Consider the following 24988-nt stretch of genomic DNA (forward strand, 5'->3'; position numbering starts at 1 on the left):
GGTTAACAGTCCAGACGTCACAAAAACGCCCGTTGCTGTTTCCGGCACAGAAACATCTTCATCACCGATGGCTTCTTCTTCAGCAACAAGTGCTACAGCATCATCAGATACATCATCTACTGATACTTCCAGTGTTATTCCGATTACCTCCACAGTAACGATGCCTGTAGATTCCACTACAGTTCCTCTGTCCAACACAGTGCTAGCAACTGATACTTCAGAGTCTATTCTTGCTACAGATACTATCGTAGTAGCTTCAGCCACTTCCACAATTCCTATCCCTGATTCCACAACTACACCATCTGCTGTTTCATTTACCCTAGAATCTGTATCAACAACCCCTCCTTCCAGAGAAATAAGTACTATAGAGTCATCCCATATATTGTCTACCGATACTTCCAGAACAACGCCGACTACCTTCACAGGAACTATTGATTCCACTACAGTTCCCGAGTCTAACTCAGTGCTGCTAACTGACACTTCTGAACCATCTCCTAGTACAGACGGTGAAACTGTAGCTACATCTCTTTCCACGGTTAACAGTCCAGACGTCACAAAAACGCCCGCTGCTGTTTCCGACACAGAAACATCTTCATCACCTATGGCTTCTTCTTCAGCGATAAGTGCTACAGCATCATCAGATACATCATCTACTGATTCTTCCAGAGTAACTCCCATTACCTCCACAGGAACGATGCCTGTAGATTCCACTACAGTTCCTCTGTCCAACACAGTGCTAGCAACTGATACTTCAGAGTCTATTCTTGCTACAGATACTATCGTAGTAGCTTCAGCCACTTCCACAATTCCTATCCGTGATTCCAAAACTACACCTTCTGCTGTTTCATTTACCCTAGAATCCGTATCAACAACCCCTCCTTCCAGAGAAATAAGTACTACAGAGTCATCCCATATATCGTCTACCGATACTTCCAGAGCAACGCCAACTACCTTCACAGGAACTATTGATTCCACCACAGTTCCCGAGTCTAACTCAGTGCTAGCAACTGACACTTCTGAACCATCACGTAGTACAGACGGTGAAACTGTAGCTACGTCTCTTTCCACGGTTAACAGTCCAGACGTCACAAAAACGCCCGCTGCTGTTTCCGACACAGAAACATCTTCCTCACCGACGGCTTCTTCTTCAGCGATAAGTGCTACCGCATCATCAGATACATCATCTACTGATACTTCCAGTGTAATTCCGATTACCTCCACAGGAACGATGCCTGTAGATTCCACTACAGTTCCTCTGTCCAACACAGTGCTAGCAACTGATACTTCAGAGTCTATTCTTGCTACAGATACTATCGTAGTAGCTTCAGCCACATCCACAATTCCTGTCCATGATTCCACAACTACACCTTCTGCTGTTTCATTTACCCTAGAATCCGTATCAACGACCCCTCATTCTGGAGAAATAAGTACTACAGAGTCATCCCATATATCGTCTACCAATGCTTCCAGAGGAACGCCGACTACCTTCACAGGAACTATTGATTCCACTATAGTTCCCGAGTCTAACTCAGTGCTAGCAACTGACACTTCTGAACCTTCTCCTAGTACAGACGGTGAAACTGTAGCCACGTCTCTTTCCACGGTTAATAGTCCAGACGTCACAAAAATGCCCGCTGCTGTTTCCGACACAGAAACATCTTCATCACCTACGGCTTCTTCTTCAGCGATAAGTGCTATAGCATCATCAGATACATCATCTGCTGATACTTCCAGTGTAACTCCGGTTACCCCCACAGGAACGATGCCTGTAGATTCCACTACAGTCCCTATGTCCAACAGAGTGGTAGCAACTGATACTTCAATCTCTATTCTTGCTACAGATACTAACGTAGTAGCTTCAGCCACTTCCACAATTCCTGTCCGTGATTCCACAACTACACCGTCTGCTGTTCCATTTACCCTAGAATCCGTATCAACAACCCCTCCTTCCGGAGAAATAAGTACTACAGAGTCATCCCATATATCGTCTACCGATTCTTCCAGAGCAACGCCGACTACCTTCACAGGAACTATTGATTCCACCACAGTTCCCGAGTCTAACTCAGTGCTAGCAACTGACACTTCTGAACCATCACCTAGTACAGACGGTGAAACTGTAGCTACGTCTCTTTCCACGGTTAACAGTCCAGACGTCACAAAAACGCCCGCTGCTGTTTCCGACACAGAAACATCTTCCTCACCGACGGCTTCTTCTTCAGCGATAAGTGCTACCGCATCATCAGATATATCATCTACTGATACTTCCAGAGGAACTCCCATTACCTCCACAGGAACGATGCCTGTAGATTCCACTACAGTTCCTCTGTCCAACACAGTGCTAGCAACTGATACTTCAGAGTCTATTCTTGCTACAGATACTATCGTAGTAGCTTCAGCCACTTCCACAATTCCTGTCCGTGATTCCACAACTACACCGTCTGCTGTTTCATTTACCCCAGAATCCGTATCAACAACCCCTCCTTCCAGAGAAATAAGTACTACAGAGTCATCCCATATATCGTCTACCGATACTTCCAGAGCAACGCCGACTACCTTCACAGGAACTATTGATTCCACTACAGTTCTCGAGTCCAACTCAGTGCTTGCAACTGACACTTCTGAACCATCTCCTAGTACAGACGGTGAAACTGTAGCTACGTCTCTTTCCATGGTTAACAGTCCAGACGTCACAAAAACGCCCGTTGCTGTTTCCGACACAGAAACATCTTCATCACCGATGGCTTCTTCTTCAGCAACAAGTGCTACAGCATCATCAGATACATCATCTACTGATACTTCTAGTGTAATTCCGATTACCTCCACAGTAACGATGCCTGTAGATTCCACTACACTTCCTCTGTCCAACACAGTGCTAGCAACTGATACTTCAGAGTCTATTCTTGCTACAGATACTATCGTAGTAGCTTCAGCCACTTCCACAATTCCTATCCCTGATTCCACAACTACACCATCTGCTGTTTCATTTACCCTAGAATCTGTATCAACAACCCCTCCTTCCAGAGAAATAAGTACTATAGAGTCATCCCATATATTGTCTACCGATACTTCCAGAGCAACGCCGACTACCTTCACAGGAACTATTGATTCCACTACAGTTCCCGAGTCTAACTCAGTGCTGCTAACTGACACTTCTGAACCATCTCCTAGTACAGACGGTGAAACTGTAGCTACATCTCTTTCCACGGTTAACAGTCCAGACGTCACAAAAACGCCCGCTGCTGTTTCCGACACAGAAACATCTTCATCACCTATGGCTTCTTCTTCAGCGATAAGTGCTACAGCATCATCAGATACATCATCTACTGATTCTTCCAGAGTAACTCCCATTACCTCCACAGGAACGATGCCTGTAGATTCCACTACAGTTCCTCTGTCCAACACAGTGCTAGCAACTGATACTTCAGAGTCTATTCTTGCTACAGATACTATCGTAGTAGCTTCAGCCACTTCCACAATTCCTATCCGTGATTCCAAAACTACACCTTCTGCTGTTTCATTTACCCTAGAATCCGTATCAACAACCCCTCCTTCCGGAGAAATAAGTACTACAGAGTCATCCCATATATCGTCTACCGATGCTTCCAGAGCAACGCCAACTACCTTCACAGGAACTATTGATTCCACCACAGTTCCCGAGTCTAACTCAGTGCTAGCAACTGACACTTCTGAACCATCACGTAGTACAGACGGTGAAACTGTAGCTACGTCTCTTTCCACGGTTAACAGTCCAGACGTCACAAAAACGCCCGCTGCTGTTTCCGACACAGAAACATCTTCCTCACCGACGGCTTCTTCTTCAGCGATAAGTGCTACCGCATCATCAGATACATCATCTACTGATACTTCCAGAGGAACTCCCATTACCTCCACAGGAACGATGCCTGTAGATTCCACTACAGTTCCTCTGTCCAACACAGTGCTAGCAACTGATACTTCAGAGTCTATTCTTGCTACAGATACTATCGTAGTAGCTTCAGCCACATCCACAATTCCTGTCCATGATTCCACAACTACACCTTCTGCTGTTTCATTTACCCTAGAATCCGTATCAACGACCCCTCATTCTGGAGAAATAAGTACTACAGAGTCATCCCATATATCGTCTACCGATGCTTCCAGAGCAACGCCGACTACCTTCACAGGAACTATTGATTCCACTATAGTTCCCGAGTCTAACTCAGTTCTAGCAACTGACACTTCTGAACCATCTCTTAGTACAGACAGTGAAACTGTAGCTACGTCTCTTTCCACGGTTAACAGTCCAGACGTCACAAAAACGCCCGCTGCTGTTTCCGACACAGAAACATCTTCATCACCTACGGCTTCTTCCTCAGCGATAAGTACTACAGCATCATCAGATACATCATCTACTGTTACTTCCAGAGTTATTCCGATTACCTCCACAGTAACGATGCCTGTAGATTCCACCACAGTTCCTCTGTCCAACACAGTGCTAGCAACTGATACTTCAGAGTCTATTCTTGCTACAGATACTATCGTAGTAGCTTCAGCCACTTCCACAATTCCTGTCCGTGATTCCACAACTACACCGTCTGCTGTTTCATTTACCCCAGAATCCGTATCAACAACCCCTCCTTCCAGAGAAATAAGTACTACAGAGTCATCCCATATATCGTCTACCGATACTTCCAGAGCAACGCCGACTACCTTCACAGGAACTATTGATTCCACTACAGTTCCCGAGTCTAACTCAGTGCTTGTAACTGACACTTCTGAACCATCTCCTAGTACAGACGGTGAAACTGTAGCTACGTCTCTTTCCATGGTTAACAGTCCAGACGTCACAAAAACGCCCGCTGCTGTTTCCGACACAGAAACATCTTCATCACCGACGTCTTCTTCTTCAGCGACAAGTGCTACAGCATCATCTACATCATCTACTGATACTTCCAGTGTAATTCCGATTACCTCCACAGGAACGATGCCTGTAGATTCCACTACAGTTCTTTTGTCCAACACAGTGCTACCAACTGATACTTCAGAGTCTATTCTTGCTACAGATACTATCGTAGTAGCTTCAGCCACTTCCACAATTCCTATCCGTCATTCCACAACTACACCATCTGCTGTTTCATTTACCCTAGAATCTGTATCAACAACCCCTCCTTCCAGAGAAATAAGTACTACAGAGTCATCCCATATATCGTCTACCGATACTTCCAGAGCAACGCCGACTACCTTCACAGGAACTATTGATTCCACTACAGTTCCCGAGTCTAACTCAGTGCTAGCAACTGACACTTCCGAACCATCTCCTAGTACAGACGGTGAAACTGAAGCTACGTCCCTTTCCACGGTTAACAGTCCAGACATCACAAAAACGCCCGCTGCTGTTTCTGACACAGAAACATCTTCATCACCGTCGCCTTCTTCTTCAGCGATAAGTGCTACAGCATCATCAGATACATCATCTGCTGATACTTCCAGAGTAACTCCGATTACCTCCACAGTAACGATGCCTGTACATTCCACTACAGTTCTGATGTCCAACCGAGTGCCTACAGCATTTTTTACAACCAGTGTGAAACTTCCAGTCAGTGCTACCATTTTGACATCTCCAGATACTTTCACTAGTACAACAAGGTCTACAGCTGTAATTATAGGATCTACGATTTACCCTATTTTAACTAGTACTGCAACGGCACCTTCCCCAGGAGCTTGTCGTGAGTTATTTAATATTGCACAGTTAGAGAAAATGAAATTTGTGATCTACCCCATAAAATTTTTCTATGTTTATTAGAAAAACTTAAATAAACCACGAATAGTCTAGTAGTACCTTCAAGACTTTGTTTTGTTTGTCTTTAAGGTGCTACTAGAGACTATTCGTTGTTTTTTAATTTTTTCCCATTATATACTAACTCGGCTACCCCTCTGAAGGTTTTTAATATGTTTATTAGGTGCTTTAATTGGGAAGTATCGTCTCCAGTGAAATGTGGCTCTAAGAAATAATTATGGAAATATCCTAAAGAATCTGTATTGATATTAATTATGATGAATGCTTCAATATATAAGATCTGTGAGGGGAGTTCCTCCTATATATCTATGCAGAACCATAGTGAATTCAGAAGGGCTTGAAAAGGATTAAAATATGTGTATGCCCGGATAAAATTGCATGTTGGAATCTGTGATTGTTATAATGTTCAATTGTGAAATATTAATGACCGTAGTATGTACACACATTTCAATGTTCAGTGCAGTATAATAGAAAAGACTCTTAGATTTTTGCATCTTGACTTCTTTTTAAAACCCCATTATTATGAAGTCCGAGTCAGTTTGAGGGCAACCTGTCTGCTTCTCATATTGGTTATTTTTTAAACAATCTTTTAATTTATGGTGTACTATAGGTAAAGAAGAATACAACTTTCCTTAGACATATCAGATAATGCATGTTAATATTTTAAGAATATAATTTACATTTTTAAAGGAAACAGTTACTTTCCATATAAAGCGCTCAGGGCTTGATTCTACCCTCCAGTAGGTGCATAGAGCTCTGTTTTGATTCAATGGGAGACATGCATGTGTGTCTTTGGTACTTAATCCTATCCTCGAATATCCCCATATTATTACATTGTCCTTAGCGTAAGAAATTATTAATTACAATGTTTAATTTTCATAAGTATTTTTAGCATCATGGAAAGTAGGTTAAAGTGCCACTTACAGAAAATTGATCTTTTTTTTGTGTGTTTAGCTTCACTTGATTTTTCCTTACGACTTGAAAAAGTAACCAGTGATGTGATACAATTCAGTTGGACACCTCTAGATGGCAGAAAAGAAAGCCCTTATACAGCTTCTCTGTCGGAAGATAACAGAGAGGTGAATAAAAGCACTACAGATAAAACAAACATAGAATTTAAAGGATTGCTTCCTGGTCAGAAATACACAATATCTGTGGAGGTTTTAATCTGTGGTCAGAAGGCCAGTACTTCAATGACAGTTCAGACAGGTATTTCCTTGATAATCTAATCACTTTTTATTAAAAGTTCATAATATATCATTCTTTAGATATGAATAGAGTCTATAACCTTTACTTGTGTGAGTCATCTTTATGTGACTCATCCCCTTGACTTCAAGAAGATTATTTGCTTAAGCAGGAGTTATTCTGTATAATTTTGCAATCATAAAACTCAAATAAGGTAAAAAATTGTGTACAAAAATCCAACTGAGTATTTAAGTTACAAATGTAACACTCTAAAGTAAAATAATGCCAAAGTTAATGTTGCATGGGCCACCTTAACTTTGCCCCTATGTTGTTATTTTATTGTTATTCATTTTATTATGATGCATGTTGTATTGTTATTTTAATATGCATATAATTTTTATTTGTATTAATATAATGCCTAAGCATAAAGACATAGTATTAAATATAGAGTAAGATACCATTTCTAAAAAATCTAGATATGATAAATTTTACAAGCTGTAACAGTTTTTCATTCTTATGTATTTATATTCTGTACATTACCATAATGCTCTAGTGTATAATTGCCATAAAGCTTTTCATATGAACTTTAGTGCATCTTTCCTTATGCATTAATTCCTAGAATGAGGCAAATAACTGTGGGTCTATTCTTAGAAATTGTTTACATGGGAAATTAGTAGGTAGCAAGCTAGGGTGTGAATTTGCAGCACACCAGATTCCTGCACAGTAGCATCCCATGTGGGTCCTGGTGTGGCACACAAAACGTTCCACAATTCACTTTGGGGTACTGCTATTTGAAATGAAAGTACATCAAAGTGCATTACAGAAATTTGAGGGTACATCTACACAGCAATATGATTTTGAAATAACTTAGTCCATGTCTACACAGCAGGCAGTTATTTTGAAATACTGTCAAGCTGGAGGACTTCTTACTCCGACTCCTGTAACTCTCATTGTACGAGGAGTAAGGGAAGTCGGAGGAAGAGTTCTGTATTTCAAAATAAGTGCTGTGTAGGTGCTCCCAATTTCGAATTAAGCTATTTTGAAATAAGCTACACAATTGACATAGCTCAATTTGTGTAGCTTATTTCGAGTTAAGCCTTGCTGTGTAGACCTTTAGGCTACGTCTACACTGGCCACAATTTCCGGAAAAGGGATGCAAATCAGGTAAGTCAGGATAGGGAAATCCGCGGGGGATTTAAATATCCCCCGCGGATTTAAATAAACATGTCCGCTGCTTTTTTTCCGGCTTGGGGAAAAGCCGGAAAAAAAGCGTCTAGACTGGCGCGATCCTCCGGAATAAAGCCCTTTTCCGGAGGATCTCTTATTCCTACCTCAGGTAGGAAAAGGGCTTTATTCTGGAGGATCGCGCCAGTCTAGACGCTTTTTTTCCGGCTTTTCCCCAAGCCGGAAAAAAAGCGGCGGCCATGTTTATTTAAATCCCGCGGGGGATATTTAAATCCCCCGTGGATTTCCCTATCCTGACTTACCTGATTTGCATCCCTTTTCCGGAAATTGTGGCCAGTGTAGACATAGCCTTAGTGTGTTGCTGTAGCTTATCCATATGGGAGTTTACTGCCCAGCAAGCTACTGCACTGTAGATCCATACTATGGCTTGCTGCATATGAATGTCCCATACAGACAAGTCCTTGGAAGTGCCAAGAACCTATTGACTTCAAATTAAATCACAGATGTATTGTCCTACAAGGCTGACTTAGGTTAACAAGCCTGTGCAGTACAAGCTGTACGCTCTCTTATAAGGAAATAGCAAATTAGGGTTTTGAATGAATGAAAATATTGTAGTTAAATTTCAGTAATGCATATGAATTCCTGAGGCCTAATTCTCATTTACTGCAATTTTACATCAGTGCAGAAGAGATTACTCTCAATTTACAACAATGAGCTGGAGAGGAGATTAGACATCTCATATATGAGTATATTACCTTTATGTCTTTCAGTTTATGGATGATGATGCTCTAGTTTATGTTTTGAGACTCAATATCAAGAAGGACATCAAGCAACAAGGGAAAATATACCTTGCTTACATTCTCATTACACCATTCTTTGACTTTGATTCTTTGTGGTAATGAGATGGTAAGCCCAATTCTGCATGCCTTCTACAAATGAAACACCCACTCTTCTCAGTGGAGTTTCACATGCAGACGGATTAAGGAATTGGGCCCAAGTCATTTGCATAGTCAGTTTCTTATACTATCTGATTGAAGAAGTTGCCTCATTCCAGATACATTTTAAAAATTAAAATTGGCTGGATAAGTAACGACTTCTATAAATCCCTCGTACTTTCCAAAGTATTTCAGAGGTTAGGTGGATCCTGGCAGTCCAGTATTATTTTTTGCTCAGCTTCGTAAACCCAATGCATGAATGTCATCAGCTTAATCTTCAAGGAAATATTTAATGCTTCTGCTTCTTTACAGCATCCAAAAACTTCAAAGGACAAACCAGGTTGACAAATCAAGTCTTCAAACCTCAATACAGCAACAAATCAAGTGCAGCGTTTAAAGACTTTGAAAAGAATTTCACTGCTGAGGTACCACTCATTGCTTCAAAATAGATGTGGGTTTTATCATTTCCTACACTGCTTACTACTGCATAGAGGACAGATAACTGTGAGTTTGAACTCATGGTTTGTCACATTCTTCTTGATAGGTATTAGGGGAATTTTCTGCCTTATGTTGCTGAAGTAGCAGAGGGTATGCCTGCCAAACCAGGAGGTTCCCTGGGAGCCATCTAACCCAGGGGCCAGAAGCCTTCGTCCTCTCCTGCAGCAAGGAGCAATGCCACTCAAAGCGGCTAGCTGCCTCTTGTGACTCTCTGCGGTGTGGGGAGGGAGGGAGAAGTTTCAGCGTGCTCCCCCTGCTCCCAGCAAAATATCTCAATTCCTATTGGCCAGAAACAAGCCAATGAAAGCTGAGAGATTTTGCTAGGGGTGGGGGCAGTGCAGAAAGCCTCTCCCTCCCTACTCCTTCTCAGAAGCGCAGAGAGACATGTGCACAGCCAACCAGTGGTCTGGGGCTGCTGGGAGGAGGAGAGAGCTTTCCTGAGAGTGCTCCTGGCTGGGAGCTGCTTAGATAAGTGCCTCCTGACCAGAGCCTGCCTCTGGCACCCCATCCTGTCCCATCCTTCAACTCCCTTCTAGACCCTGCACCTCCTCCTAAATTTTTCCCCAGGCCAAAATCTTTCTCCTGCACCCATATCCCCTCCTGGACCCTGGACCTCAATCCCCTGCCCTAGGTCATAATCCAAACCCTATGTACCCTCCTCCCTCCTGCTCCAGGTCACAACTCCCGCCTCTCCTCCTCCCCCCGAGACCCTGCAACCCCTTCTACAATCTTCTCTAAGGCCAGAATCCTCTCCTACACCCATACCCCTTACCAGACTCTGCACCCCAATCCTCTGCTCCAGGTCACAATGCCCTCTTTCACCCAAACTCCCTCTCAGAGCCCACATCCTCTCCTGCAGCCTATCTCCATACTCTGAGCTCCCTTTAGCTCCCAACCTCCATCCCAGACCCCCTCCACAGAAAAGTGCAGCCCTTGACCACTTACCAAAATCTTGGAGTGCCCCCCCCCCAAAAAAATTATTGCTCACCTCTGGTCTATACCCTGGTCTAGGAAACAGAACTGATTCTTCTACACATGTTATTTTTTTAAATTGGTGATTCTCATAAAACGGCTGCATGGAAAGTTGGTTTATTTGTTTATGAAAGTGAAAAGAAAAATAGATTGTTACTTTTCATTTTACAGATAAAGGAGAAAATGACAGACGACTTCAAAACCTTATTTAACAAGGGGAGATTGCTTATAGTAATAGACAGTATTAGCAATGGCAGTGTGATTGTGCTCTTCAACATCATGATGGCTGTGGAACAAAACTTAACAGAAACAAATATCTCCAGTGCTTTTATAAAAGCCCTGAATGAGAGCACCCTGTGGAAAGTGGACTTCCAAAGTACTTCTGTAGTAGGTATGGCTAAGTGCTCACAGGACTCTCTTTCTGTTCTAGTCTGCAATTTCCGTGTTTATCAATGACATATGCCTTACCTGTAAAAACTACTGCACTAGGATTTCAGAATTTACCACCCCGTGCACAATTCCTTATTTCAGATGTTCAAGAAAACACAAGAAAATATTGACACAATTCAACAGCCACTGGACTCAGTGGGAAGACCCCTGTTGAGGCAGGGATCAAGTGCTAGGGGCATAGCAGATGACATTAGGTCTTTTCCAAGGAATCCATGAGATAATGAATCTTTTGCATAGTGCCCATAAAGACATCTTAAAAGTACAATGCAGCATTTAGCTTAATAGCCATAGGAATGTTAGTAAAACCACAAGCATTGAACCACTTTTAAATATCATTGATAATGACCCAATACTCATCAGCTCAAAGCTAGGTAAAAAACTGTTTCTGTGTTCAGTCACTGAGTAATAATACATTTTTTCCCCAAATTGTATGAATTTTCTCATTGCTGAGAGCTTTATTTCCTTCATTACAAACTGACAAACAAAATTAACAGTTCTGCTACTTTTACAGAGTAAATGTGAATATTTTTAGAGTGGTTCTTACATTTCAGTTTTGGACCATTTGCATCTTGCCACGTCACTAAAACATAGCTAAATGGCATTATGCTCAGACTTTCTTTAATTGCTTCATGTTGGAGCAATTCTACATCTGTTACAGGACTAAGAATGGTGGAAGCACAATGCTTCTAACTGCTACATTTCTGTATTGCCTACGTTTTCAAAAGGCATTAATAGAATTTCCAGATCAAGGCAGAGCTAGAAATCTGGCTGTCCGGGCTGATACATAACCTTCTGTTTCAAGTACAATTCATGATACCTGAATGGGCAGTAATTGTTCATGTTACAAGAGCTCTTTCGCAAAAGGGCTTCTTCCTCGTAGAATACCAATGCTGGAAAAACCTCTCTGTTCTTTCAATTTTCTTGCAGAAGAACACAATTGGGCTGTGTCTACATTGGCACCCCTTTCCAGAAAAGGGATGCTAATGTAGACTTCGGAATTGCAAATTCCGTGGGGGTTTTAAATATCCCCCGCGGCATTTGCATTTACATAGCTGCCGCTTTTTTCCGGCTTGGGGATAAGACGGAGAAAAGCGCCAGTCTAGACGTGGTTCTCCGGAAAATAAGCCCTTTTCCAGAGGATTTCTTATTCCTAAGGGCTTATTTTCTGGAGAATCACGTCTAGATTGGCGCTTTTCTCCGGCTTATCCCCAAGCCGGAAAAAAGCGGCAGCCATGTAAATGCAAATGCCACGGGGGATATTTAAATCCCCTGTGGAATTTGCAATTCCGAAGTCTACATTAGCATCCCTTTTCCGGAAAGGGGTGCCAATGTAGACACAGCCTTGCAGTGTGGACGTTCCTCAAGTTGTGTCAGAAAAACGGCCATTTTTCCAATAAAACTCTGTAGTGTAGACATATGAAATGGTAGGAAAATGCAAACTACAGACAATATCTTTAAAGTAACTAGTTCCCTTAAAAAACAAAACAACACACACACACACACAAACACAAACAACAATAACAAAGGAATGAGTGCAGCCAATGCTTCTGGTTTTTCATTAATAAAAAACAAACATGCAATCAAATAACAGAAGAGCATTTGTGCCACCTCTTCAGTTGGAAATACTCCTATACGATGTTAACTTTAATAACAAAATCATGACATGTATGGAGAAAGTGAATAAGGAAAAGTTATTTGTTCTCATAACATAAGTACTAGAGGTCACCAAATGAAATTAATAGGTAGCAGATTTAAAACAAACAAAAGGAAATTTTTCTTCATGCAGCACAGTCACCCTGTGGAATTCTTTCCCAGAGGATGTTGTGAAGACAAGGACTTTATCAGGGTTTCAAAAAGAACTAGATAAATTAATGGAGGTTAGATCCATCAACTTATTAGCCAGGACAGCTAGGAATGGTGTCTCTAGTCTCTGTTTGTCAGAGCTGAACGTGAATGACAGGGCAGGGATTACTTGATGATTACTTGTTCTGTTCACTCCCTCTTGGTCACTTGGCCTTGCCCACTGTCAGAAGACAGGATACTGGGTTAGATAGACCTTTGGTCTGACCCAGCATGGCCGTTCTTATGTTCTTAAGAGAAACTTGGTTGTTATTAGTGTCAGCACTAAAGCTGGTCAAAATTTTACGATGGAACAGTTTTTCATCAGAAAAGGCTGCTTCAAGAAAATTGAAATGTTTGATGAGACCGTATCAACTTCATTGAACTGTCTGATGAAAGATTAGCAAAATGTTTAATTCTGGTAAGGTCAAAGTCTTGGTTTTGACTTGTTATGTTATGTTATGTTTATGTTTTAACAGTAAAGTCAAAACAAACTGCTTATGTTTTCATAAAGTTGCATTGATATTTCTGAAATAATTTTTTAAAATATTTCATTTACATGAAATGTCAACTTTTCATTTTGATTCAGGATAAAAGAATATTTTAAAATATCAGAATTTCCTGTGAATGACAGTTTTGAGTTTTGGTTAGCATTAATATTTTATTTTTTTCCAAGAGGGTTTTAATATGGTAAATATTTACTTTATTACAGTGGCAAATAGCTGTGAAACAGGATTAAACGACTGTTCTAAAAATGCTGTTTGCACCCCTAAAGAGGCAACTTATTCCTGTGAGTGTAAGGCTGGATTCAAAGACCACAGTCCCAGCGTACCAGGGAAAGATTGCCAAGGTAAGAAGGGAAGGCTATGAAACCCGCCTTTTGGAGATGTGGACTGATATGAATCTGATCATGATTAGGCCAATGCAAAATTATGTGTATAAAAACAAATTGGTTACATTTAAACCCATATAACTGAAGTTATTTGTTTAAATCTTCCACACAGTGATTTTCCAAGTATGAAAAAATAATTTACAATCTCATTTGTGTATTATGGGGTACCTGTCCATTTGTATGGTAGTAGGAGGAAAATGTTATCTCAGTTTATAAACATGATCTTCTCTTAACTTATAGACATAAATGAATGTACTAACAGTTCAGCATGTTCAGACTTGGCCTCATGCAACAACACTGAAGGAAGTTATGAATGTACCTGTAATCCAGGAATAAAAGATGAGAATCCAGAAAATCCTGGCAAACAATGTAAAGGTAAATGAATAATGGCTTACTTCTGCTCAAGAATAATATTTGAATAATAATTATTATTATATTTGAAAACCCTAAAATAAATTCTCCAAGGCCACACTCATTTCACCAAAACATTGTCTTGTGTGCTGTACACATAAAAGCTTCATATTAAGTAATCTACCAGGAGATCCATAGGAGGTAATTCTCAAATCTATTATTATGTGTGATGGGGACAGAGGATGTGTGGCTAAACTTGTCTCCAGACTGAGGGGACAGATCATGTCCCACAGGTTTTGCCCTGACAGAGTCTTCCCTCCCACATCTTCTTCCTCCCACATAGAAGTGGGCTGGAACACATCCATGGTACCATCCCCAGTCACCTTAGGATCCTGTGGTGAGTTCTGTGTAAGGCCGGGATCTCCACTTAGTGAAAACTGGGTGGGTTGGAGGAGGGGACTGGGCAGCTCTGCACTGAGTGAGAATGGATGCAAGGAGACATATATTGGTCTCCGCTCTGCCCCCACACAAATCACCACAAAAGTTCTTGGGCTGCAATAACTTTTTTGCAGAATCCCCTTTATGGCAAGAAGTTCTCTTTAATGAGACATGGGTAAGAGTACTGGGGACTGTTGCTAGTTGCAGGAGCCCTGGCAACACTGCTCCATTGGAATTTCAGTGTCTGGAGCCAGCAGGGCCTCCATGTGGCTGGTCCTGCCTTCCCACTGCTCCTTTAAGAGGTGCATGCATTCCAGGGACTCCACAAAGCCTAAGGTCGGGATTCATGGCTCATCCTACCTGTCCAGTCAATAAATATGGGTGAAACTTTATCATCTCTAATATCATTACCTCATAGACATTAACCTTCCCTCCCCTCCCCTCATCCCCCCCTCTGTTCTAAAATCTGATTTCTCTATTTTATATGTGTTCACTTTTTTTGGTATATATGGTTGTGCCAATTTTCTTCCACAATTTGATCTGAGGAAGTGGGTCTGGCCCATGAAAGCTCATCATCTAATAAACCATCTTGTTAGTCTTTAAAGTTCTGCATAGTCCTGTCTTTTGTTTCTGAGGGGGAATTGCGTAGAACTTATCTCCCCTATTAGCTGTCTTGTGTGGGCTTTACCATAAAGTGAAGAGATTCAGCCCTCAGGGATTCAGCTGCATCTTTTCATGCACCAGAAAAAATAGACGCGCCCTGGTTTTTGAGACATAATATTCCCAAGAAATGGTGAAAGAGTATCGGCTGCTCTCCACATACATTGTGATAGCATCAGTGGGAATGGCTCCAGACCTGCTACTGAAGGCGGGGCTGAGGATTTTGTTCCTCAGCCCTTGTACTTTTTGTATTAAGAACAGAACCATTTTACACACATCCTGGTGGATTCCTCTCAAAAGCATGCTAGGTGCTTTGCAGACATATAATTCCACTGGAAAGTCCCATCATATTTCCTACTGGGTGCAATTCACACCTGGGCGGAGGGCCAGCACAAGGCCTATATATGCCATTTCTGTCTCACTTAAAAGCCTCAGGGTATGCCTACATTACCCCGCTAGTTCGAACTAGCGGGGTAGTGTAGACATACCCTCAGAGTGTGTATGTGGTATATACAGCTTACGATAGCCCTCAATCTCTGGAGTGAATTTCCTTTCTGTATCCAAGTGTATCGCTTAACTTGGTTTTGCTGTTTACTTTACAGATCCTGTTCTCTGCTTCAACAGCACAAAGTTTTGCTCAACACAAAATAATGACTGTCTTAACTCCAAAAATTGGATTTGCTCAAGTAAGTTTTTAAGCATTTCTGATTCATTTCTGATTACTGGTAACATCCCACACGGAGCCAGTATTTTTGGTGTTCAATTTGTCCTCTACTGTGGTGTGTGAATTCAACTAGCACTCAAAGCTCACATTTCTTTGGCTTATAGTTGCAAATGTTCCCCCCACCCAACTTCACTTTCAACTTCAGCCTTCATTTTTAAACAAGGCTATTGCTTTCAAAGCATGTTTTTCCTGCTTAGGGATTTGAGGGTTTTCAGCACCTAGCATGGAGTGCAGCTGGAAGGATCCAGATCTAACAGCCTGAACTTGCTCCCACTAAAATCAAAGGAAGGGCTGCCATTGAGTTTAGTGGGAGCAGTAAAATTGGCCCTACATGGCACAGATGAGAGCAAGGGATGATAAATAAATGGCAGCCATTGCCATGTGGGACAAGTTTTGGGAGAGATGAGGATTATACTAGTAAAAGATTATGAAATATGATATTCTGTGAACATACTTGATGAATTCATTTAATTAATTTACATTTTAAAATAAAATGGGTATAATAAATTAAGAATGTGAGATAGGAAAGTAAGTCTAACAAGAAGACATAAGTGATAGATTGAAGATCATGGATGATTTGAATCTATTACCATTCTTTCTCTCCTACAGGTAACCAAGCTTTTGCTTGCAAAATTTCATTCAAAGACAAGGTGTTTGTTCCTGAATATTATAACTCTGAAAGTCAAATCTATCAGAATTTATCCCAAAAAATCACAACAGACGTAAGTCATGATATTCCTTAGGGTACTTTGTAATATACTGTTATTTCATAAGTTGTCTTCCCTTGCCATTCTTGAACCCCAGAGCCATTCACAAAGGTTGGTAGCTTACTGAAAATGTTGATGTGATTAAGCAGAAAAAAATCGCTCCTCCAGCAAAAGTAGTACAGAAAGCATGTTCCTAAAAAGGACAATAAGGGCTGAAAAGGAGTTTTTTGCTGCCTGCGTAGGTCACAGTTTTCCCACATTTAATAAGGGGAACTTTAAAAAGTCTTAAATAAAAAGGAGGGGAATTCCTCATCCCTTTTGTTTACTTTCATTCCTGTTAGATAAATGCCTAAAAAAGGAGTAGTTACTGTAGTGTTCTAAAGTCATACTGCAACACACATTTTGTAAGATGCAGAGGTTTGAATAATTCCAGTAGAACACTGTAACTCATGGTAGGTCCCTGATGCTGGCAGTTGAGGGACTGGAGCGAGTTCTGGTGGAATTCTGGAGGGAGGTTGGTGTGGCAAGATAAGCGGGCGTGGGGTTTGGGGCCACCCCATAGACTCATAGACTCATGGACTTTAAGGTCAGAAGGGACCATTATGATCATCTAGTCTGACCCCCTGCACAGTGCAGGCCACAGAATCTCACCCACCCCTCCCAAAATAATCCTCTCACCTATATCTCAGATATTGAAGCCTTCAAATACTTTGAAGACCCCAAGATGCAGAGAATCCTCTAGCTGTGATCTGTACCCCATGCTACAGAGGAAGGCAAAAAACCTCCAGGGCCTTTGCCAATCTAGCCTGGAGGAAAATTCCTTCCCGACCCCAAATATGGCGATCAGCTAAACCCTGAGCATGTGGGCAAGACTCATCAGCCAGACACCCAGAAAGTTCTCTATAGTAACTCCTATCATCCCTCCATTCACCTATTTCCCACTGATAATGAATGGTCAATTAGTTACCAAGATCATGTTACCTCATCAAACCATCCCCTTCATAAACCATCTAGTTTAATCTTGAAACCAGATAGATCTTTTGCCCCCACTACTTCCCTTGGAAGGCCGTTCCAGAACCTCACTCCTCTAATGGTTAGAAACCTTTGTCTAATCTCAAGTCTAAACTTCCTACTAGCCAGCTTATATCCATTTGTTCTTGTGTCCACATTGGTATTAAGCTTAAATAATTCCTCTCCCTCCCCGTTTCTCCGCTCGCCTGTGCCTCTTTCCCCTCAATCTCTGCCCCTCTTGCAGTGGCCGCTGTGCCCTGGCTTGCTCTCAGCCTGGGAAGGGGAGGGCTCTCAACCCTTGGCCCCACTCACGGGCCGGTGGCGGGGGTTTGTCCTCCGGCGAGCTCGGCCCTCGGCGCTCCTCAAGCGGGGGTGTCGGGGTCGTCCGCCACCTGCACCCGTCCTTGGGTCCCGGGGGTGGGTCATCCCGCTCTGGGGCTGGGCCGGAGGAGGTCCACGCTCCCCCTCCGGCTCTCCGGCATTGCTGCTCCTGAGGTTGCCTGCGGGGTAGAGGGAATGCCGCCAGCCTCCTCCCCTTCCGGATCCCCCCCTTTATGAGCCGGCATGCCCGAGACGTGCTGCTCCGCCCCCTGCCTCCCATCCGCCTCCTCCCGGGTCCTATCGCCTGCCGTGGGCGGCACGCCTTCCGCCATGTGTGCCCGCCCAGCTGCCTCCCTGCTCAGCGGCCTCACCTCCTGCCGGCCGCTCTCCCCAGGGCACCGCCCGGCCGCGTCGCCTGGCGCCTCGGCAAGGGTGCAGACGTTAGTGCGGGGAGCGTCTTCCCCGACACAGTTGGGAGTTCAGAAACACTACATAGCATAGAATTGCAGAGCAAAATTGTCATGAAAAATGTATCAAATAGGTAAAAAGAAACCTATTCTACTTTGCCAGGATGAGAATGAAAAGAACTAATGATAATTTACTCGCCTGTCAAAAAGACTTACATGCCTGAGCCAGCTGGCAGAGTGAAAATATTGCAAGGTTGGGATAGTCTGTCAATGATTTGAATAATAAATAAAAAAAATTCTTAACATGTCTACTGCAGCTTTAACCCAAGAACTTCTAAGTATTTTACAAGCAGTAACTAATTCCCTTTTACCACATCAGCTGAACATTAATACAATGTTATTATTAGCATCCCCATTGTAGAGAGGGGTAAACTTGACTTTTAAAAGTTAGATTAAAGGGCCTGTTTAAATGTTCACTAAATTCAATGGCAGTCTTTTGACAAATTTCAGTGATTTTTGGATCAAGTCTTCTGTGACTTGCTCAAGGTTATAGTGATTATTGTCATTATTATTAGACAGAGGCAGAGCTGAGGAATGAAGCTCCTCTTAAGTCACAAATGTTTTCTATTTCTGTCCATAATTTATCAAAAAGGTGAAATATTTTGGCTTGAAAATACTGTCATGGTGCCTCCTGGGAAATATAGTCAGGTTCCGCATGCTCCCGTTGTCCTCTATGGTCTTTGGGGGAACTACATGTCCCATGATGATCTAGGAGCTGGAAAGAATTGCATTATGGGAGTCTCTGGCCATGGTGCATCATACACCATATAGTGCAGCCGGGGACCCTAGCTCATAAAGGAAAACAGAGATATGAAGCAACTTTCAGTTGGCACTACAGAAGCATTTCCATATTTTAAAAATGTTATTTAGGTATTTGATTTTTTTTTAATGAAAAATCAAAATTCTCCATGGAAAGCTGATACTTTGAAACATTTTCCTTAATCAAGAGCTTTGACTGCAATTTTTGACCAGGCCTACCTAGAAGGGAGGGAACTACCAGTATTTTTCCTCTATTCATTGGGAAATACTGGGCCAAATTGCATTTTGAGATACACAAGCGTAAATCTGGAGTTATTCCAATAAAGCCAATGAGTTTTGTTTGATTTACACTGAAGTGGTTGTGACAAGAATTTTTCCTCATCTCTTCTTTGCACAGTCATTCTGAAATGTCAGGCTTTTGATTATACCACAGTGAAACAAAGTGCAAAATACTGTATAAGTTATATATGCTATTTATCTAGACTAATAGCAACATCATATCCATTTTAAATGCCTATTTCCAACTTGTGCTATTGGATGTGTGTACACATGGGAAAAGCATACTTGAAGTCAAGGTATACTAGTTAATAAAGCTGAAGGGACCCTAAAAATAACTTTAGAAATATTATATGCCTTGTAAATATAACAGTAAGGTGCTGTTGAGTTCTAATATATATGTGGTAGAAAGTGAAGGATAGTTAATGCATACAATTCCCAACTGATGGCTAACTATAGATTGCTACTCCAAAACTTGAGGTCTTATTTCATACTTTAAATTATGTACCGCACATCTTCAAGAAAGCCTTTTCTGAATAAATATTTGGAGCTATAGAAAAACCCATTTTCTTTAGTCAATATTTTTTGTTCTAAAATATTGCCTTAAAAGGGTGATGTGCGCAAAAATTAAATTCACTGGTATATGTATCTAGTAATTCTTGCTCTCCCTCTTGGTATTTTGGAACAAATGTTGGTTTCCATTTTTCCAGGTTGTTAAACAAATGCGAATTATCCTGAAAGACGACAGCTTTGATATCGTAGTGGTTGGATTCAGAAATGGGAGTGTGATTGCCTATTTTGTTTCTCTGCTACAAGGACAACAGTCCATTGATAAAATTACTTTTCAAAAACATTTAAGCGAAATAGTAAAGACTGTGTTTGCTGGTGAAACTGAAGTAATCGTAGAGCGTAAGTACTCTTAACACATTTTATTAGTTATGGCATAGGGATCTGAAAGCATCTAATCTCATGCACTGCACAGAAATGGTGAAAAACAAATCCTTCCTTCTAAAAGGTGCATATCCTTTATGCTAACTTTCCAAAAACACCTCACACCAGTGCAGGGGCACAACCAGAATTTTCCTAAGGAGGGAGCCTAAGGAAAGGTCCCCTCTTCAGGAGGGCTTCTGTCCTGGGAGAATGAAGATGGCAAGTGTGCAGGATGCCCTGTGGGCACAGCTCAGTGTGACAGAGGGCAGAGCCAGCTGCAGGCAGGTTTTCAGGGCTGTATCTAGGGAAGGAATTTCTGGGACATGCCAATCTCAGGCCCTAGTGTCAAGGAGGGACACAGCCCAGGCAGTGCAGAGGGAGGTCCCTGCAGCCTCTGGTGCCCTAGTGCCCCTGCTCATTGTAGAAAGCTCCAGCATCTGGGCCACATTTCTTCCACCTTCCTATTGCTGCTTCAGGCAAGGCAGTGCCTTCCCTCCCAGTCTGCAGAGCCAGGACTCTAGCAGGGGCAGGGGTAGGGGTACCTCAGCTTGTTACCTCCTGTATGGAACATGATCTGGTCATGGGGCTGCCTCACTCTGCTCCCTCAGACAGGACCAGGAGGGTGGCAGTCACTGCTCAGGGCAGCCTGGGGGAGTTGGGGGACAGGGAAGCCTGCACACCCTTCCACTGTACCTCTTCCTGGGCATGTTTCCTCTGGAGTGTTGATTATTGTTCCATTTCAAACACACATGGCTCTCCACAGCAGTGTGAAAGTAGAATATTCTGGGGGACATTCTTCTATTTAGAGATCTACAGGGCAAATCCTGGTTCTCTTCACATGCTAGGAAGGAAACACTTCTTGCCAGCTCTGCACCAGCCAGGCTGGTCCTACAGACAGTTGGCTTAGGGTGGAAGGGGGCATGAGGAGTTGCTGTATTTGGTCCATGGTGTGTGACCCCCCTGAGCGGCTTCCCAGCCACTGCTCTCCCTTTCTAGTACTCAAAACTGAGACGCTGCGTATGAAGCATGTATAGGTCTCAAAACCCTTCCTTAGCCTGGTAAGTACATCCTTATGAGAGCAGTTCTACTGGAGGGAACAAAACAGCTCACGTGAGCGGCCACCAGCATTACATGGCTGACCCCTACGTGGTGTAAGATAAGCGTTGAAGAATCTAGCAGAAGCAGTAGGTTACATTAACTTTAGGCTTTCTTTTAGCTCACTTAGACTCATCTCTGAATTTGCCTCTGTAGACCTGAAGTAACTCCATTAAAATCAGTGAAAAGACTCCTACTGCCTACATTGAATGTGGGACAGCATGTGCACATTTTGCATTGAATACAAGGGCTGGATCCGGGCATGTCTGTCACAGCTCTGGGGAGGGAGCAAAGCAGAGCGGCATGGCCATGGGAGCGTCATTAAGAACATAGGCATAACCCTGTGGGCGCACAGTGTGCAATCGGCTCCAATTATTTGAATGCAGAATATTGCTCCCCTTGTTACGCTGACTCTGCTCTATGGGTTTGCATGTTCCCTGTGTCCTTCTGCCTCTGTGCTCCCTTCTTGGCACCTTGTTCCCCAGGAGCAGTGGAAGCAAGCAGTGCTTGCATGCCATACACCTCAGTGATTGCTATTGTGCAGCCATTTAAGGTGGGGAGGCTTCTTGCATGTTATGTCAGCCGACACTCTTGTGCCAGAGCTGCCCACAGTTTGGTTCCCCAAAATGGGAATGAACACCGCAGTATTTAACATCGGCTCAGTTTCTAAGTGTCTGACGTTAGACATTGAATGCAGCTACACTTAAGGCATCATGCTTTCCAAAGGTTTCACATTTTGGCATTTCAGGATGGCAATTCTCAAATATATTTTCCATTTACAGCAATCCCTACATCTTCTGAAGTAAATCCGGCCTGGAGAAATGCAGTGATTGTCCTGGGCGTTCTGTTTGGAGTCGCATTCATACTTGCTTTGTTGATACTGTCAGCATACCTTTGGATGAGGTGTACATCCGGTCAATATTGGGTTGAACCTAAAGGGCTTTTGGGAAATTTTGCCTACAAATACTTATAAGCTGTCCCTCTGACTTACAAAAAAATGGACCTCACTTGCAACCTTAAAATACATTAACATTTTTCTATTAAATCTCCTGTTTTATCTGAAGTACTTCTATGTCACTCTGTGCCCCCTTTTACCGTTGTGTCTGACTGCCTCAATCTTAAGGCAGTGCTATTGTCATCATTTTATTAAAGAAGAATGAGCCACAGAGAGACTAAGTGACTTACCCTGAGAAGTCTTTGGCAGAACTTTTAGCTAGACGTAAGGAAAAGAAATAGCTATGCATGGCAGCTATAGTTTAGCTATGTGGTGTTAGAGTTATAAACAGAAAGGAGTTGATGCTTCTACAGAAACAACCATCAAAATTCCCATGATCTTAAATGGGAATATGATGAAGACTGATCTTCTGGTCCATATTTTGCTCTTGGAAATACCCGACTTCAAGAGAACTGTATGTATGCATCCACTGGAAGAACTTGACTCTGTTCCTGTTTACCTGTTCCTTTATTATATTCATTTAGTTTTAACACATCACACAAATTCACTTATACAAAGTGTAGGTTGGCGTGTACTTATGTGCCTCTCAAGTAAACTTATACATAGGAATACGCTATACTACTCTATGATGATCTTCTTTCATTTTGACAAATTTAGCACAAATAGTTTGCAGTAACCATATAAAATACTATATACTGTTGATTCAAACAGACTTTAATGTGTGAGCTACAAAGAAACTGCTAAAGGTAAAGTTTTAACATATCATTGAAAGAGAAGGAAGATAATTTGGGGAGGAACAGATTAATTCATCCATTTTTACCTATTAGAAATTATTAGACTAAAATCTGACATATACTCATTTTTCACTTTGCTCTTGATAAGCCTGATCCAAAACCCGTTGAAGTCAATGTCAAAACTCAGGGATTTCACTAGGCATTAAATCAAACCCTGTATATTTTATAGTCATAAAATATTTTACAGAATTTTCCTTATCTTCATCACACCTAGATTGTAAACTCTTTGGAACAGGGCTTGTCTTCATTTTTTGTGTATTTTACAGCACTGAGCATATTAATAAATAGTAATAATAATGATTCCACTATGATTTGTGTAGTTCAGATAGATAATTTTGTTTGTATCTGTATTTCTTTTGTCTATGAGCCAACTGCCAGTTCTATGATTCGTTACTGAATCCCTGTTACTATAAAATACTGATGGCATGAAATTTCTGAATAATTGGGTCGGACTTCAATTTAGAAGTTATCAGTCAGTTATGAAAGAATGTAGTGTATTGCTCTATAACAGCCCAGAGCCTATTCTTTTACAGGCTAAATCATATCTTTTGAGTACAGCCTACAGTTAGAAGGTCTGATACTGCAGTTCCCCAGATGGACTTTAGGGGGCTGATTGCCTTTCTGAAAACCCCAGGCCATAGGGACAGCACCCTTATTCCTACTCTTGTACCTGGGCACAGCCAGTTCCCTTCTGCAAGGCCAGATCCCAAGGCAATTTGGCGTCTCTGTGCTGTTTCACTACTAGCAGGTCTCGTGATAAAACCAAGATGCAATTGGCCAAATGTAGGGTCATACCTGTATGGATACCGCTACACAGCATTGTGAAGATCTAAACCTTGCTGTATAGAGAGCACTTGGAAGCTGCAGTTCAGGCTAGAGCCTGTGTGCTGGAGGAGCATGGGCTTCAAGGTTCAAGCTGCAACTTCAAAGAGCTGTCCACACTGCTATTTTAGAGAGCAAGAAGAGTGAACCTTGTAAGCCCAAGTCTGTCAACCTGGACTGGGAGGCTCACTCCTACTCATGCCAACATGCTGGGTAAACTTGTCCACAACCTCTTGGACTTTGCAGCCCAGCACACAGGCTGTACCACCCTTCCAAGAGGTCACCCATCAGGCCCTCCCTAGATTAGCAGCCCTCTGGCATTCCAGAGTGGGCCATGGTGGTCACAAAGAGACGGCTGCAGGTTTGCTGCACCTTTGTGCACAAATTTGTGTCAATATTTTGTGCTCCTGGCAGGACTAATATTTGCAGGGATCTGTGATGTGGATTTGTGCTCATGAGGCACAAGTCCTTTCTGAACATCCGGGGGTCAGAATACTTACACTGCTCTCAGCTCGAGCTGACACACAATTCTGCCCCACAGAAGAAGATGTAGTGACATGGCCACTATTGTACATGCTTTATAACCCTGATGAAGTGCTACGCTCATGAATCATTTCTGAATGTGCACATAGCCATCCCTTCTATCAGTAAATACAGTCTCACTGGAGTATTATGCTTTGCAAATACAAATGAAGGTCAGTGGCTGCTATTAATGTTGTTTCCTTTATTTTTAAAATATGGTATTAATAATAATTGATGTGACTCTTAGTTAAGTTTTTCTGGTATTTTTGGAAGCTATAATTGATGTAATGATTGTGTACAGCTGGGTTCTACTGTAATATAAGAAGTGAGAATTCTATGATAATCTGTATGTACAATATGCTAAGATCTGGTATTTTAAATACTTTCCAGAAATATGTTGCCAATAAATATACTATTTTTACAA

The 24988-nt window shown here is 42.0% G+C and overlaps 1 protein-coding gene across 1 annotated transcript; it reads left to right on the forward strand.

Moving 5' to 3' along the window:
* The first annotated feature begins 4665 nt into the window (after nucleotides 1-4665).
* Nucleotides 4666-24988, forward strand: LOC102459005 (uncharacterized). The gene is made up of 10 exons (XM_006126118.4): nucleotides 4666-5705; nucleotides 6731-6985; nucleotides 9394-9506; nucleotides 10723-10942; nucleotides 13553-13690; nucleotides 13973-14107; nucleotides 15784-15867; nucleotides 16515-16627; nucleotides 20157-20355; nucleotides 22254-24988. The coding sequence occupies exons 1-10, from the start codon at nucleotides 4805-4807 to the stop codon at nucleotides 22442-22444; spliced, it is 2349 nt and encodes a 782-aa protein (XP_006126180.2). The 5' UTR covers nucleotides 4666-4804; the 3' UTR covers nucleotides 22445-24988.

The sequence above is a fragment of the Pelodiscus sinensis genome, chromosome 1 (genome assembly GCF_049634645.1).
Source record: "Pelodiscus sinensis isolate JC-2024 chromosome 1, ASM4963464v1, whole genome shotgun sequence".
In the NCBI taxonomy this organism is placed as follows: Eukaryota; Metazoa; Chordata; order Testudines; family Trionychidae; genus Pelodiscus; species Pelodiscus sinensis.

Excerpts from the sequence above, each read along its gene's own strand:
- LOC102459005 (XM_006126118.4), top strand. The coding sequence starts at position 4,805 with ATGGTTAACAGTCCAGACGTCACAAAAACGCCCGCTGCTGTTTCCGAC. Across the intron at positions 13,691-13,972 it reads ACCAGGGAAAGATTGCCAAG|ACATAAATGAATGTACTAAC; the intron begins GTAAGAAGGGAA and ends CTTAACTTATAG. Across the intron at positions 16,628-20,156 it reads CCCAAAAAATCACAACAGAC|GTTGTTAAACAAATGCGAAT; the intron begins GTAAGTCATGAT and ends CCATTTTTCCAG.